We start from the raw sequence: 14420 nt of genomic DNA, 5'->3' as shown, positions 1-14420 counted from the left end.
GCCTCCCAAAGCCACTGCGCCCAGCCTAGAAGGTATGATTTTTTAAAGGACTCTAACAGGCCTTACCCTCCCTGAAAGGGGGCGGGCCACAGTCAGCCCCGGTTTTATTACCTTCCCAGAGACTAATCCCTAACACAGAAGGGACATTTTTTAGCAGCTCTTCTTAACCCTAAAACTATTTATTTTTCCTTGGGTCTAGAGGATTAGACTGACCCATGTCCTCTAATCTTATAAGGCTCATGATGATCTTCCACCTCTTAATGAATTCATTTAACCTGATCTCACTTTGAAGCTTTAAAAATCAGCAGCCTCAAAATCTTTGGTTTCCTGAAGTTAGCGCCTCCTTACTTCAAAGACTGTCCCTGACCTGGTGAAGGACCCCAGGGCTGCTCTGAGAGCAGCCTGGCCCCACCCTGCAGCTGGCCGCAGGGTCACACAGCATTCTTATCTGTTTCTGGGCTGACACAACTGGCCTTCAGGTCTCGGCTTCCCTCCCTGCAGCTATCTCCAGCTACCCTGAGAGGATCCCCAAACACAAATTCTTGATCTTGAAAGACTTAAATGTAAACCACACAGAGCCTTTTCATGGCCATTCAGGGGTGGAAGAACTTCCCAAAAGAAGACCCTTAGGTCTTCTTACCTTAGGAATAAAGGCAGGTTCCCAGGCAGGGCTGAGACACAAAGAAGCAAATGCCTTGGTCTCTCTGCCCTGTGTCAGACCTCCAGGGACCTAAAGATCTCCCACTGCAAAGGGGAGGTCAGCTCTGCTTCGTGGGCATGGGCCTTCTCCCAGGGGCAAAAAGGCTTTGTCTTGGGGCTGGGCCTCTCCTGCTACAGAGAACCATGTGCCCTGGGCCACAATTCCTGCCTCCAGCCCCTGCTGCAAGCAGGGAAAGCAACAAGTACCAGAAGGAAAGGGTTACCACCACTTTTGAAAACAAGGCCTGAAAATATCTATGTTCCTTCCTTTTTCCTTTCTTTCCTCTCTTCCCCAGACAAACAAAATGACTTGTGTCATCTACGCTAGAAGTCTGAATGCAGGCAGACCACTAACTGGAGAATGATGACCATTATCTTTCACCTATACATGTCACACAGAGCGAGGTCACAGAGGTTCTCACGGGCCAACCCACGAAGGGAAATGTGAATGTCAACTCAGCTTACCTAATGAGGAACTGACCTTTGGGGAAGGATCCGGTGCTGCCAGTGATGATGACCGGCTTAACACTTCCCTCTGCCACATGGCCTGCAAGGCTCCCCCATGGCTGGTGTCCTCCTCAGGGGCTGTGGCAGCCAAACGTGTTTAATGAACCCAGCAAAGTGATAAACTATGTTTGTGTTAATACCTTTGATTCCAGCCCCTCACTGGAGTGTTGCTATGCTAAGCATCCTTTTGATATACTACAAGTCCTTAATAAGAACAATCAAATAAACACGCTGGGTTTAAGTCAGAAATGTTAACAGAAGCCCCGGGACTCATCCCCCTGCTCAGTGGAATGGACCATGAGAAATATATCACATGCACCACCTGAAAAAAACATGAGGTATGCCAGGTAGATCCCAGGGGTGCCCTTGAGCTCCAACGTTAGCCTTAGCTAGAGTCAGCCAAGGTATGGCTCCAGCTAACGCCCGGTTATCAGCTCTAACAGTTTCCAAACAGTCTAGGTTTCCTGAGCAGAAGGCTGTGTGCTTCCATTTGTTTACAGGCACATGCTCTGGCTTGTTGGGAGGCCCATATTGTTCCTGTACTGGGGAGGGTCTCCCGAGCTCTGAAAGCTTCCCCCAGGACTTTCCAAGTCCCCTGAGACCGGTACTGGGTCAGCAGAAACTCCCAAGCGGACCTACCACCACCGACGGAGGTTTGGGGGGTGGGAGGAGGTGGCCTTGCCCACTGTGGAGAGGGGAAGGGGAAATTGTTTGTTCTTCCCTTGACCTATGTACGGCCTGGGCTTTCAAAACCAGCCTGGCAGACTGCCAGACCTGGGACGGGAGCCGTGACTGACAGGCTGGTTATTGGAAAGCTCCCATCATGAGCCGAGGAACTTTGTTTGGTTACTATGGTGACCTTCACTACAAGCGGCCTGACTAAAGCCCAAGGAATTTGTTACCTAAAACCATCGCCCCACGGAGCCCATGGCTTCAGAAAGGACGCTTATCAGTGGCCCGTTCCCCTTCACCCCATATTCCTGCCCCTCCCTGGTAGGGCCTCCCAGCTGCCTCTCATACCCAAAACGAGAAGAAAGGACTCGCACAGGCATCTCCAAGCGTGCACGGGACCTTTCGCATTCCGCGGCTTGGCCCAGAACCCAGGCCTGGATAGGGAGCTGCTGCCCCCTGAAGCCCCCTGCGGGCCTGGCCTCTTGGCCAGGGACAACCCAGCCGGCACATGTGTCCAGGGCTTAGTCAGAAGCCCACAGGATTTCAGGAAGCTGCTTGGGGTGTCTGGTTCCCACCGCGCGAGGTTTATGCTGTCCCTGTGGGGCTGTCTCTGCCTCATCACGTTTTTTGCCTTTTTAAACCCAAGCTCCACTAACTAAAGGTCATCCCACAGCACAGAAATCAAGATCCTCTTCGCTTTGCTTTCTAACCTGAAGTCAGAAAGCTTTTCAAAAGTTCGACTCCACAAAAGCTGGGTTTTCTCCGGGAGCCTAGAGTCTGCCTATATGGGAGTGGTGACTTCTTGTGCAGTCAAGGAGCTCACTAACCTTTCCCCAGAGCTTCCTTCCCTGCCTCTGTCAGGGGCCAGCCTCGGCTGCCTGCGCCTCCTGGCCTATCTGGCCTTCCCCAGGCACTGCCACACTTGGGACCCAGGATACAGCCTGATGCTGTTGGTGGGCAGCCTCCTCTCCCCTCCATACTGCCACCTTTCAAACACGGCTGTCCATCGACTGTGTGCCCTCTCCTGAGTCTCACAATAAACCTCACAAGCCAAGGAAGACAGAGTAGGTGTCCGTCTTTTGGCAGATGAGCAAACAGAGGCAAGGGGAAGAGGAGTGAGTTGCTGCAGATGGCACAGGCCAGTGACAGACATGACTCAAGGGCTGGGACCTCACTGTGGCTCTCACACAAGGACCAGCTCACATGGACAGGGGTCCATTCCCCCACCAGTTTCCTCCCCTGTGGCAGGCCTCCCTGAAAGTGGTGAAACAGGCAAAGCCCATGCCCAGCACGAGCCAGCTTCTGCCATTCCTGAAGCAGGTTCTGGGATCCCATGCACGGATGGCCTCTAACACTGACGGCTGAAAGGAGACGCCTCTAATAGGCTTCAGGCACTGGGACAGCCCTCTATAAGGTGCCTTTAAGTGTCCTGTGGATACAGACCTTGCTGGGGACGATGAGGTCAGGACAAACGGAGTTTGGTTTTTGTTGTTTTGCCGCAGTGATATTTACCAGACCGGTTGTTTAATTAACTGCCTTGGCAACAGCTGGAACCACAAACGGCTTCTCCTCAAATGCAGAGAGCAGCTGAGGAAGCAGGGTGCAGTGTCAATCGAAGAGCAATGACATTTTTCAGTGATCCCTGACCTGTAATGGACTCAGTGACATTTCCTGCTAATCCATGAGTTTCTATGCTCTGAGGTTTCATCTGTGGCGAATAGTATTGACTTACTTACAAAGAGACGATGGTCATACCCTGTGGTCACTCACCATAGTTTGGCGGTAGGTGGATTTCTCGGCCCTACCCCAGCCGTATAGATAGTATTATGTCTCTATAAATGGTATATAGAGACACAATTTTTTTTTTTCTTAAAACAACAGAGATTTATTTTCTTACAATTCTGGAGGCCAAAAGTCCCTGTAATTTTTTTTCCCCCAATTAGTTTTGCAGCCTTTTAGGGCCAGCTGGATCAAAACAGAGCTCCTCAGGATCCTGGAGGTGAGGAGCTCATGGTGGCTCAAGACAAAGAACCTATTGCTGCTTCCCCCCAGCCCCACAGCCCTGCACAAGCAGACTGAGGAAAGTAAGGCACTACTGGGGGCGGGGCCTGCAGATCCCCAAATGCTCCACAGCACACGTACTCTACTGTGAGTGACAGTAGAGTACAGGTTGCAGAAGAACCTTCAGAATCCCTCAGGGCATGGAATGCTTTCCTCTGACCTCAGAGCTGACTCCCTCCTGCAGCCCCTAGGCCCCACCCTCCACAGCTCCTGAAGCCCTTGCAGTTGCTCTGTGATGTCTGCATGGGTGAGTTATTCCCAAGGCAGAGGTTCCTGCCTGCAAACACTGCTCTCCAGGAAGCTCCCTGCAAGCCTTGGGGAAGCACGAGAGACAGGGGTACAGTTACCCTGCACGTTGACAAACAGCAGTCTGCACCAGGGCTCCTCAACCTTTTTTGAGGTCGGGCTCCCTTTGAGAATCTGCTGAAAGCCATTTCCATGGACTCAGACTCGCATGCACAAAATGTCATAGTTCAGGTCCAGGGGTTCTTGGAGACCCAGATGTCCACCCTTGGGCCACCTGGGGGCAGTCACCAACCTCAAGGCAACCCCTGACCAAGGACACTGTCAGTGAGTGGCACACTTCCTGGGGAAGGAGTCAGCACCTGAGTGAGCATGGGAGGAAGGGAAGGGTGGAAAGTGCATGTGTCGAGGCAGGGCAGCAGCGGGGGCACACATACTGCCCACAGGGCAATGGACAGCTTCCTAGCCCAGTCCAAGAGCCTGGGAAGATGAAGGCAGGAGGCACTCCTGGGGTGACGGTCAAGGAAGCTGATGGGAGACAGGGGTGGGTCCCCCACACTGGGCAGACCCCATTTTCTGCCATACCTCACACAGCCTGGGCTGCAGCCAGATTTCCAAAAAAGGGAGTTAGCCTCCCCACAGCAGGCCAGGGGAGCTGCTTTAGCCTGGTAGAAAGCAATCAGTTCAGAAGTCAGCAAGAGATGCTGAGTGGTGAGATGCCAGGTGCTGGGATGGAGGGGCCCCCTCAGCTGGAACTGGGCAGGTGTGAATCACCTTCCTTGGCTCCATCAGAGCAGTGGTGCTCCCACCTGCATCACAGTCTCAGTTTCCAAGTAAGATTTCATTAGGAAATTCTGATGCCGAGCTGAGCCAGGCCTCTTGCTTCTCCTGTGCTCCACAGACCCAGGGTGGACAAAGAGCCCTTTCCTTTCCCCAGCCTAGGATTCTAAGTCTTTCTGCTTGGCCATTTCAGTTTCCGATGAAGCCTAACTGAAGTGGAAACACACACAGGCACGCAGGCCAGCGGCAGTGGGTCAGACCCTGCCAGAGAGGTGTGAGGATGGAGCTGGGATCAAAGTAAGGCACTGGCACTAGGAGTGGGGAACCTACATCTTTTGTGCACTTTCATTAAAAATAAAATGTTTGTACCTCGTATTACTGTACTGTACTTGGGATTAATGAGACAAGGTAACTAATCCCTTGTCCACACACACTGTTTTCTCTGTGTTAGGATTTCCTAAGCTACTGGCCTTTGGGGGTGAAGTGACTGGACTTTTAGTAGTCTCTCTTTTTTTTTTTTTTTTTTTGAGACCGAGTCTCGCTCTGTGGCCCAGGCTAGAGTGCAGTGGTGCGATCTTGGCTCACTGCAACCTCCGCCTCGCGGGTTCAAGTGATTCTCCTGCCTCAGCCTCCTGAGTAGCTGGGATTACAGGCACCTGCCATCACGCCCAGCTAATTTTTGTATTTTTATTAGAGATAGGGTTTCACCACGTTGGCCAGGTTGGTCTTGAACTCCTGACCTCAGGTGATCCACCTGCCTCGGCCTCCCAAAGTGCTGGGATTCAGGCATGAGCCACTGTGCCTGGCCTTTAGTAGTCTCTTGAACGCCGCTGGGGCAAGGCTCAGAATCAGGGCCAGCCACGAACACAAAAGACAGGCTGTGTCGAGTTGGCCATTCTGCTGACACCTGGCTGTGAGCAGCGGGGACCTGCCTAGGCCAGGATGGAGGGGGAATGGGCAGGGCAGGGGTCAGTGTGGACTAGGGGAAGCAGGGCAAGCAGGGCAAGGCTCAGGGGTCTTGGGGCTGCAGACCAGGCTGACCAGCAGGATGAACACCTGTCCTTGGCCTTGGTCACTGGGGCTCCCCTCTTCAGGGAGGCACATTATGGGGTTTATATTTAGGAAACACTGCCACTCCCAAAGCACCTTTCTTTAGCTTTGGGGAGGAGGAAGCCACCAACAGCAGTGCTCGGCATGCTGGCAAAGGCCACGAGCAGAACTATCTGCTGTCGTCTGAAGGAGGCCAAGGGTGCAGGAAAACCTGAACCCACCCCTGTGGTCAGCCCTGCCTCTGATGGGCTGGGGATGGACGGAGGTGAAAGCCCAGTGACGGGAACCTCCCTAGGCTGGGACCACTGAAGCTTCCCTTCATCACCCAGCAATTTTTTCCTAATCCTTTGTGAACCTATTTACACAGCATGAGTCACCTATCAGGGCAGCCAGGACTCTAGCTTCTTCCTTGCTGTCTGCAGGGGACAGCCTTGGGCTGGTTCTAAATCACCTTTCTTCAGGCCCTAAGGTGGAACAGTGGGAAGTGGGTTACTCAGAGGTCCCTTATCTGGGATCACAGGACTCTGAGAAACAAAGCCTGTTACACTCAGTGTCACCTGCCCTTAGGGGCAGAAGGCAGAAATCAAAAGATGACTCCCCCTTCCTCCCCCGACAGAGCAACACATCCTCCCGCCTCAGTTGGCCCAGCACGGCCTTGTTCCCAGTGTCCTGGCTGGGTGGCAGCAGGTCCTCTGCGTCCCACCACCACTTAGGCCGAGTGCAACTTAAACCTTGCTCCAAGAAGTGGGGCATCTGGCTGATACAGTAAATGAGGGAGGTGGGGAGATATGAAGGAGCAGGATCACCTTGGAGGGCCGTAACCCCTGTCTCCAGCCGCCAGCCTAGCTGGTGTTAGAATCCCATCCTTGGCTGGCTGTGTTAGGGCTATGATTAACTTACACAAGTTAGTTTCATTCTGAGGCTCATGCAGAGCCCAGGGCAGGCAGAAGCAGCTCAAACATGTGCATTCAAGCAGTCTCCCTTGTAGCCCATGCAGACCCCACCTCATGGGGGCTGAGGAGCAGCACGTGCACCCTATTCCCCACCAGGCACCTCCTGGTGCAGAGCGCCAGAGCTATCTGCTGACCCCACCTGTCCTCACCCCCCTGTCTCTCTACCAGGGATTGTGCATGCAGCAGGTGCTTACCCCATGTGTGTTGGCTGGCACCATGGCAGGGCAGGTGTGCATGGGCACCTGCTGCAGAGGCCAGCCAGCTCCCCCACTGCCAGAGTGTTCTCAGGGCACTTACTTGAAGTTCTCAGGGTGCTCGGTGATGGCCATGTTGACAACATCCAGGGCATGCTGGTGGTGCTTCTGGGCGGAGAAGAGCAGTGCCAGCAGATGGAGGGCGTGGGCATCATCCTTGCATACCTTCAGGGCCTCCTGCAGCTGCTCCATGGCGCTGGAGATCTGTCGAAGGAACCCACCAGCTTAGTGCCCTTCCCCAGGCACATGCTGCCCTGGGACTCAGAAGCCAGGTGCCAGTCAACAAAGGCACCCACATTCAACTTAAGGGGGCCCCAGGCACTGGGGGCAGGGATGCTGCTGTAAGAAAACACCTGCCCCAGATGGCCTGGCGCGGAGGGGTCTGCTGTCACCCTCAGGAATAAAGAGGAGCAGGTTTGTGGTGTGGCACAAAGGACCAGGGCAGCCACCAGGAAGTACTTCCTAAATGGGAGGAGTGGGAGCCGCAGGGCAAGGCAGCCACGTGTGGAAACGTCACCCTGGAGTTCTACTGATGTGTCAGGAGACCCTGCTTTCCAGGAGGAGATGATGCAAACGGGGTGCTCCAGGTAGGGGGTGCAGCTTGACCACAGGAAGGGAAGTATGCAGAGGCAAGTGCCTAGAAGACGGGGAGACTGGCCTCTAACATGGGCACAGTGGGAATCTGGGACTAGAATCCAGATTCTAGTCTTGTGTTTTATTTTCAATTCAACAAATATTTATTAAGCCTGGTTCTGGACAGGTGGGATGAGGCCAGATTATGCAGGGTCAGGAGAGCCATACTCTAAGGGTCTGGATTTGGATGTGGCCTCAGGAAAGCCTTTCCTTCATGTGGTGGGGAGACCAGGGGTCACCACAGGTCCCAACTTTCACTGGCTTGAGTTTTCTGCCTCCCTTCTCTGAGCACTGCATGAAAGAGGGCAGGCCCCAGCTGTTCCAGTAGCCCAGTCAGTGAGCCCAGGAGGGGCTGGTGCAGCATGGAAGGGCACCTTCTACTGCTCCCGCCAACCCCGCAGGCAGGACTCCAATGTTCTACTGGATCTGGCTGCAGAGGGCATGGATGATTTGCAGCTGTGGCCAGGGCCCCACCTGCAAGTGGTAACAGGGTTTCGGGGTCAGTCGGTGCCCCAGTACATCCTATGGGGACTATTTCAGGGCTGAGACCACACACCTGCTTGGCTGCCTGCCACCCTGCCAGGATGGGTCTCTGCCCATAGCTGGACTTATGGGAGGATGTGGAAGGTTCAAGGAGCCCTTTCCTAAAGAGACCATTCTCAGCATAACACAACATCCCCAGGATGGGCCCTAAGAGTCCCGTGGATGCAAGAGACACCTGAGGCCCCTCTCCTTGCCTCCGATTCTACGTCCCCAGACCCATCTACATTCAGCTGTGGAGGTTACTACCCTCAGAGAAAAAGCTCCCCGCCCCATGGGCCCTGGCCTGTGCATCCCTGACAGGGTCTGGGGAATGTTTCCATAAGCATTAAGGAGAAAAAAGAATTCTGGCAGTTACCAACATAAACTCTCTTCTTCAAAAGAGGTTGGCCAGTCCTGGTGACTGCAGCAGCCCCTTACACAGTCCCATTTGACCTCTGAGGTGGCCCGCTGTCCCCCTTATGTCATCTCCTCGTTCTCTACAAAACACCCCATAGTCCCTGGCCCCTGCACCCTGCTGGGCACCCCTGCGCCATGCCCTGCCTGGGGCAGCCCCCACCTGCTGCCTATCATCTGAGCTGATTGATCCTGCTCATTTTGGCCAGTGGAGGGGTCCTGTATTTGTGAATACACAAGAGCTGGGTTCTAGAGTTGGCGCTGCCGCTCACTCGCCTTTGTCCCTGGTTCTCTCTGAATTCAGTTCCCTTATCTGCAAATTAGGCATATGCTTTTCCACAGAAGGGTACAAAGAGCTAATGTACGTGCAAAAATGCTATCTTCTATCCCTTCCATTCTTTTCACACAGCAGAGCAAGTTAGCAGCAGAGCGAGTTAGCAGCAGAGCGAGTTAGCAGCAGAGCAGGCACTCTCAGATGGGGGTCCTGACTCCGGGCCAAGTGCTCTTGTGTGAGCTATGCAGGCTGCTAAGCCTGTGTTTGGTGAGTGACGGGCCTGGCCTCAAAGCTGTCCCAGGTCAAGGCCAGCCCTCCTTGTGCTGTGGGTCCAGGGGCATGGCAGGGCCCAGCTGGCCATCTCCTCCTCATCTCTGACTCCTAGTACTTTCAACCTGGCCTGACTCCCCAGAATGCAGGGAATCCTCTCCCCCACATACTGCTGTTTCACTGAGCAGCACCCTTAGCTTGAGGCTCTGCACCCTGTAGAAAGGCTGTGACCAGGTCTGGAGAGAGAGGTTTGGGAGAGAAACTTGCGGCAGGCTGGAAGGTGGAGGGCCGGGAACGCCTGGCCCTGGGATAGAGAATCTGCCAGCTACATACCCATGGCTGAGACCCTCTGCTCTGAACATGTTCATGCGGTGATGTGGAAAGAACCTGATGTGTGGCTGACAGATAAACACCCTCTCCTGCTCTGAGGCTCTGGGGTCAGGTTGGGGTGTGGCTCCCAGCTTTGCCACTTCCCAGCTGGTATCTTAGGGCAAGAAGACTCACCTCTCTAAGCTGCAGTTTCTCTGCTACAAAATGAGGATAATGGTTAAACCTATTTCAGTGTCCATGGAGATGAGACACTATAAAAAATGCCTTGCAAAGTACTGGCGGAACAAACACTTCTGAAGTGTGAGTTTCCCTCTTCAAGCCCCAAAGCCAGAAAACTAAGGAAGAGGAAAGACCCTTCCTTCCAGCCTGAAGGCACTTGTTCCTCCGTGCTCTCAGGCCTGGGAGCTGCGTTAGCTCCTGTGACTCTCTCCATGTCAGGGCTCCATCCCTGCAGGAACCTCATGAGTCTCTTTTTAAGAGTCCTGCTTCTTGCCAAACCTCAAACCCAGCCTTCTGCCCTTCTCGTGGTGCCTTGGGTCCCCAGTCTGCCTGGCTTTTGTGTTGGTCTCCAGCCTGGCCTCTGTGCAGGCTGTGGGCACCAATGCCAGGCCCAGAGTTCTCCCCTGGGCACCTTACTTTGTGGATAGGTCAAGGAGCATATGAGGAGGACGCTAAGATCACTGGGGCCACTGGCTCGGCTTGTTGGTGGCCCTAAGGCTGCTCCTGTGCTGGTGACTCTGCCAGAGCAGACCCGACTATCCTGGGCTACGTATCCAAATCCATAGCCATCACTGTGCCGGCCAGCCAGACGTGCTCTGCGCAGGATGGGCCGGCTGGGGGCCTCAGAGACCCAGGCAGGCTAGGACTGTCCATTCAGGGAGTTCTTGAGTTCTCAACTCCCTGAGGCTGCCAAAATGAGGTCTCCAAGGAAACTGGGCGCTAGGCTCCACTGGCCTGGCCCGCCATCTCTCTAAGAGGATGGATGCTATTCATTAGAGAGGGGTCAGTAATTGAACAGGTCAAAAAATGCATCACCAAAGGTTTATCATTCCCTTGGTTAGCAAGAAAAACACTGGTTCTTTTACAGAGAACTAAAAATAAAGTGGTGTCAGGTGTCTTTCTGTTGGCGTTCCTAGGAGTGGAGGGATGCTCCCGGAGGGGCACAGAGGTACCCCGTGCCTGTCCAGGACCTGGGGTCAGGAGTGAGGAGTGGGGACAGGGTGGGGGCGCAGCCTAGAGGTGGAGGAGGATGGAGGGAGTCACAGGGGGAGGAGTGGTACAAGAGGAAGGGAGCGAAGCTGCCAACGACAGCGGAAACAACAGCCGGAATGGCATCAGGGCTGTTGGGGAGAAAATGATTGAGACAGAAGGACCTGGAGAGGGAGACAGAATGCCTCAGAAACAGAGTGACAATTCAGGTCAGGACAGACACAGGTGCCGGAATAAGGGTCTAGGCATAGGGTGACAGGGAGGGGGTCCCAGTACTGAGAGTAACTGTGATGAGAGGAGGAGTCAGGCTGACGCAAGGCAGAGCCTGGCTTGCCCCAGAGGCAGGAGGAACGCAGCTCACCAAGCTGACCATAAGACTAAGCCCCAGCCGGTGAGCACGCTCCCAGGGCCCCATCTCCAAAAGGGTCAGGGGAGCGGGGTACCTAGACCCCGTGGGCTGTGGATCAGAGGCCTGGGTTCTATGCTGGCTTGGCCTCAGTGGTGTCCTCAGGTGAAAAATGGGACTGCTGTGGCCTGCCTCCTCAGAAGGTAGGGCTTCCCCAGGCTGGTATGGGGGACACAGCAGCACCCCCAGCAGGCAGGGCTGCCCTCCACCTGACAGCAAGTACATGGGCTTCTGTGGGCTTCCCTCCACCAGCCTGGAGCTCAGCCCATTTCCTGGGTGACGCAGGCGAGAAGACCGCACTGTGGGAGCCAAAGGCTTGTCTGCAATCCCTGGGCACTCAGGTGGGGGGCATCAGTAGGCATCAGGGTCAAGTCACCTGAGAGGTCCTGTTTTAGAGGCTGTGTGTGTGTGCCCAGAGTACCAGCCTGCAGGCTGAGATGCCACGGGAAATAAAGGAGGCTCTGAAGGACCTGAGGTGGGGAGTCCTGGACACACCAACATTCTCTCAGCACCCTTGGGGAAAAGGCGGGTCTGCCTGCAGAGTCATAGTGGGGGTGGTCCTGGAGCCAGCAGTGAACAGACAGGAGGCCCCTATGGGGCCCCAGAGGTCAAGGCCTGATGGTGGTGTCCACACAGTGAAGGAGTAGCTTGGAGGTCACAGAGAAAGCCCATCCTGCAATAGCTCCATGAACCCACCACTTTATCCCCAAGACACTTGGGGAAAAGGCAGTGGAAGGCGAGGATACAAACAAATGAGTGACAGGTGGTCACTCATCGGCATCTCAGGCCACTGAAATGTCGTAGGGGGAGTGAAGGCGGAGAACACGCCCTTCCTGTGTATCTGCCACGGCTTTACCCACATTACCTGACCTCATCCTCACTGGGACCCTCTGATGAGGGCTCAAAGGGCTTACATGACAGATAAGGAAACAAGCTCAGGGAGGTGAAGTCACTTGCAGAGGGTCACACAGATGGTAAGCTGGGTTTCCAGGAGAAGATCAGCATCCCCGGGGACCCGGGGGTTAGGAACAGGGACAACCTACCTGTCGGACGAGGGCCAGCTGCAGCGAGACATAGAGGATGACCTGGGGGTCACCGGGTGCCAGCTGCTGAGCCCTGTATGGGGAGAGGGAGTGACAAGTCAGGCACCAGGGCAGAGAAGCTGGCCCCGCTGCTCTGAGCATCTGCCAGGAAATCCCTGTAAGGGCTCGGGGTGGTGGGAGGGGTGGGTGGGTTTAGTGGGAGGGGTGGCTGGGGAGGAGCTAGAAGGAGGCGAATGCCATTTTGAGCCCCTGTTACATATAGGATACTGTGCAAGGTGCTTTTCCTGCTTTATCTCCTGTAATTACTACAACAGCAACGGGTTACTATTCCCATTTTAGACCCCTGAGCCCTGGGAGAGCAGGAACTGAGCCTGGTGGCTGCTGGAGCTCCCCCCCAGAGCTGAGGGCAGGGCTTGGCTGCCCGCCCAACCCCAAACGAATATCCCTGCTTGCTGTGTGCAGTTTCCTCATCTGTAAAATGGAGATAGAAATGTTTGTTCTGCTCAGATCAGAGCGTCCAACGAGGTAAAGCTTGTGAATGTGCCACCAAAGGCAAGAGGGGTCTCTGCTGCAGGTGGGAGCCTACTCACCTCTCCAGTGTCTGCAGTGCCTTCCGGTGCAATTCATCTTGCTTGGACTTCAGGGTGGCTGCAGGGGACAGGACAGAGACTGAGCCATCAGGGGTCACTGAAGGGTGCCGGCCCAGCCCTGCACCATCCTCAAAGCACACAGCTCTGCAGATAAAGGCCCCACCAGGGCCCCATCTGGCAAACCTCAAACTCTGGCAGCCTGGGCCAATGTCCTGGCCTCTAGCACATTCCTTGGCATGCCAGTTGCTTCTACTGCATTGCATTCTCCACCACCTGAACCACCTTAACCCTTTCAAAGGCCGATGCCTACAAGCGTTCCACAACATGGGCATCCCACTCAGGAGGCCCAAATCTTGAGAGAGAGGCTACCACCTCTGCCTGGCCACATACCTTTCTAGGATTCCTGGCCCACTAGGAAGTTTGAACCCAAACCAGGCACCTTTCTGGTAAACTGCATCCTATTTTAAATGCAGCAGGGCAGGTGTTCTTAGCCTTGGCTGCACACTTAACTCACTACCCAGGAAGCTTTAACATGACTGTATCCAGGCCCCTCCCAAACCTGATCAGAATCCCACTGGCGAGGACCAAGCATTGACAGTTGTCAGAGCTCCCCAGATTCGAAAGCTTAGACAACAACCACTATTTGTAGAGTTAAAGGCACAAGGAGGGTTCTTGCTCAAAGTAGACTTTGACAAAGGGGCTGATGACTTCCTCACTTGACCAGCATGTGCAGACCCAGGTGTTCCTTATGTAGGGCTCATTTATACCTGATGTCACCATAACTGCCGCTCCCAGCAACTGGCGTTTGGGGGAGGTGGGCATGGGCTGATTACTATTCCAGGTTTGGTCTGGGTGGTGGCCCGTCACTCCCCATCCCTCAAGCAAGCTACCAGGAGATGAAAGTAGGTGGCTGCCTGATAGACGGGGTGAGACACATGGCTGAGCTGGCAGGGTTGTCGAGAGAAGGCCAGGTGTGGGGCAGGAAGGAGCAGAATCCATTAGCCGAGCACAAGTAGTTATTAAGCACCTGCTGTGTACCCAGCCCTATGCCATGTATTGAGGAGGATTTAAAAGGCTCCAGAAGGTCATAGCAGTGCTGAGGGTAAGGGCAGGCTTATGAGAACCAGAATGGAGACACTGTGCGGCGGAAGGCTGATGGCGCATTACAGACGGGAAGCAGGAGTTCCACAGAGAAGATCAGTATGGGCTTTGCTGGAGCTGGGGCTGGGCCTTGAGGGGTGGGAGGAACTGGGTCCATGAAGAGGGGAGAGGAAGGCATGTTTGAGGGTGGCGACAGTCCGGGCGAAACAGTGGAAATGGGTCGGAGGGGCGTGAGTGTCTGTATGCATGTGTGTGTGTGTGTACACACATGGGCATCTGTCCCAGAGGAGTGCAGGGTGCCTATGGAGGCATGGCCTGAGGGGATGGGTGCTGGTAGGACAAGATACCTCCGAGGCAGTTAGGAAGCCTGAGCCATCCCCAAGCAGCAGCCTCCTGGGGCCTGGCACTC

At 54.7% G+C, this 14420-nt stretch overlaps 1 protein-coding gene across 4 annotated transcripts in view; it reads right to left on the bottom strand.

Moving 5' to 3' along the window:
* Positions 1-14420, bottom strand: part of TTC7A (tetratricopeptide repeat domain 7A) — a 159331-nt gene that overhangs the window by 39702 nt on the left and 105209 nt on the right. For all 4 annotated transcript variants that reach the window (XM_025405656.1, XM_025405658.1, XM_025405655.1 and 1 more), the window contains 3 exons: positions 12911-12968; positions 12321-12393; positions 7263-7423 (listed from right to left, as the gene is read on the bottom strand). In XM_025405656.1, coding sequence (XP_025261441.1) covers positions 7263-7423; positions 12321-12393; positions 12911-12968 — 292 coding nt within the window. The remainder of the gene's footprint in view (positions 1-7262; positions 7424-12320; positions 12394-12910; positions 12969-14420) is intronic.

Source organism: Theropithecus gelada, chromosome 13 (assembly GCF_003255815.1).
Source record: "Theropithecus gelada isolate Dixy chromosome 13, Tgel_1.0, whole genome shotgun sequence".
Classification (NCBI taxonomy): Eukaryota; Metazoa; Chordata; class Mammalia; order Primates; family Cercopithecidae; genus Theropithecus; species Theropithecus gelada.
Note: the sequence above shows the minus strand (reverse complement) of the source record. Positions and strands in the feature narration are given on the sequence as shown.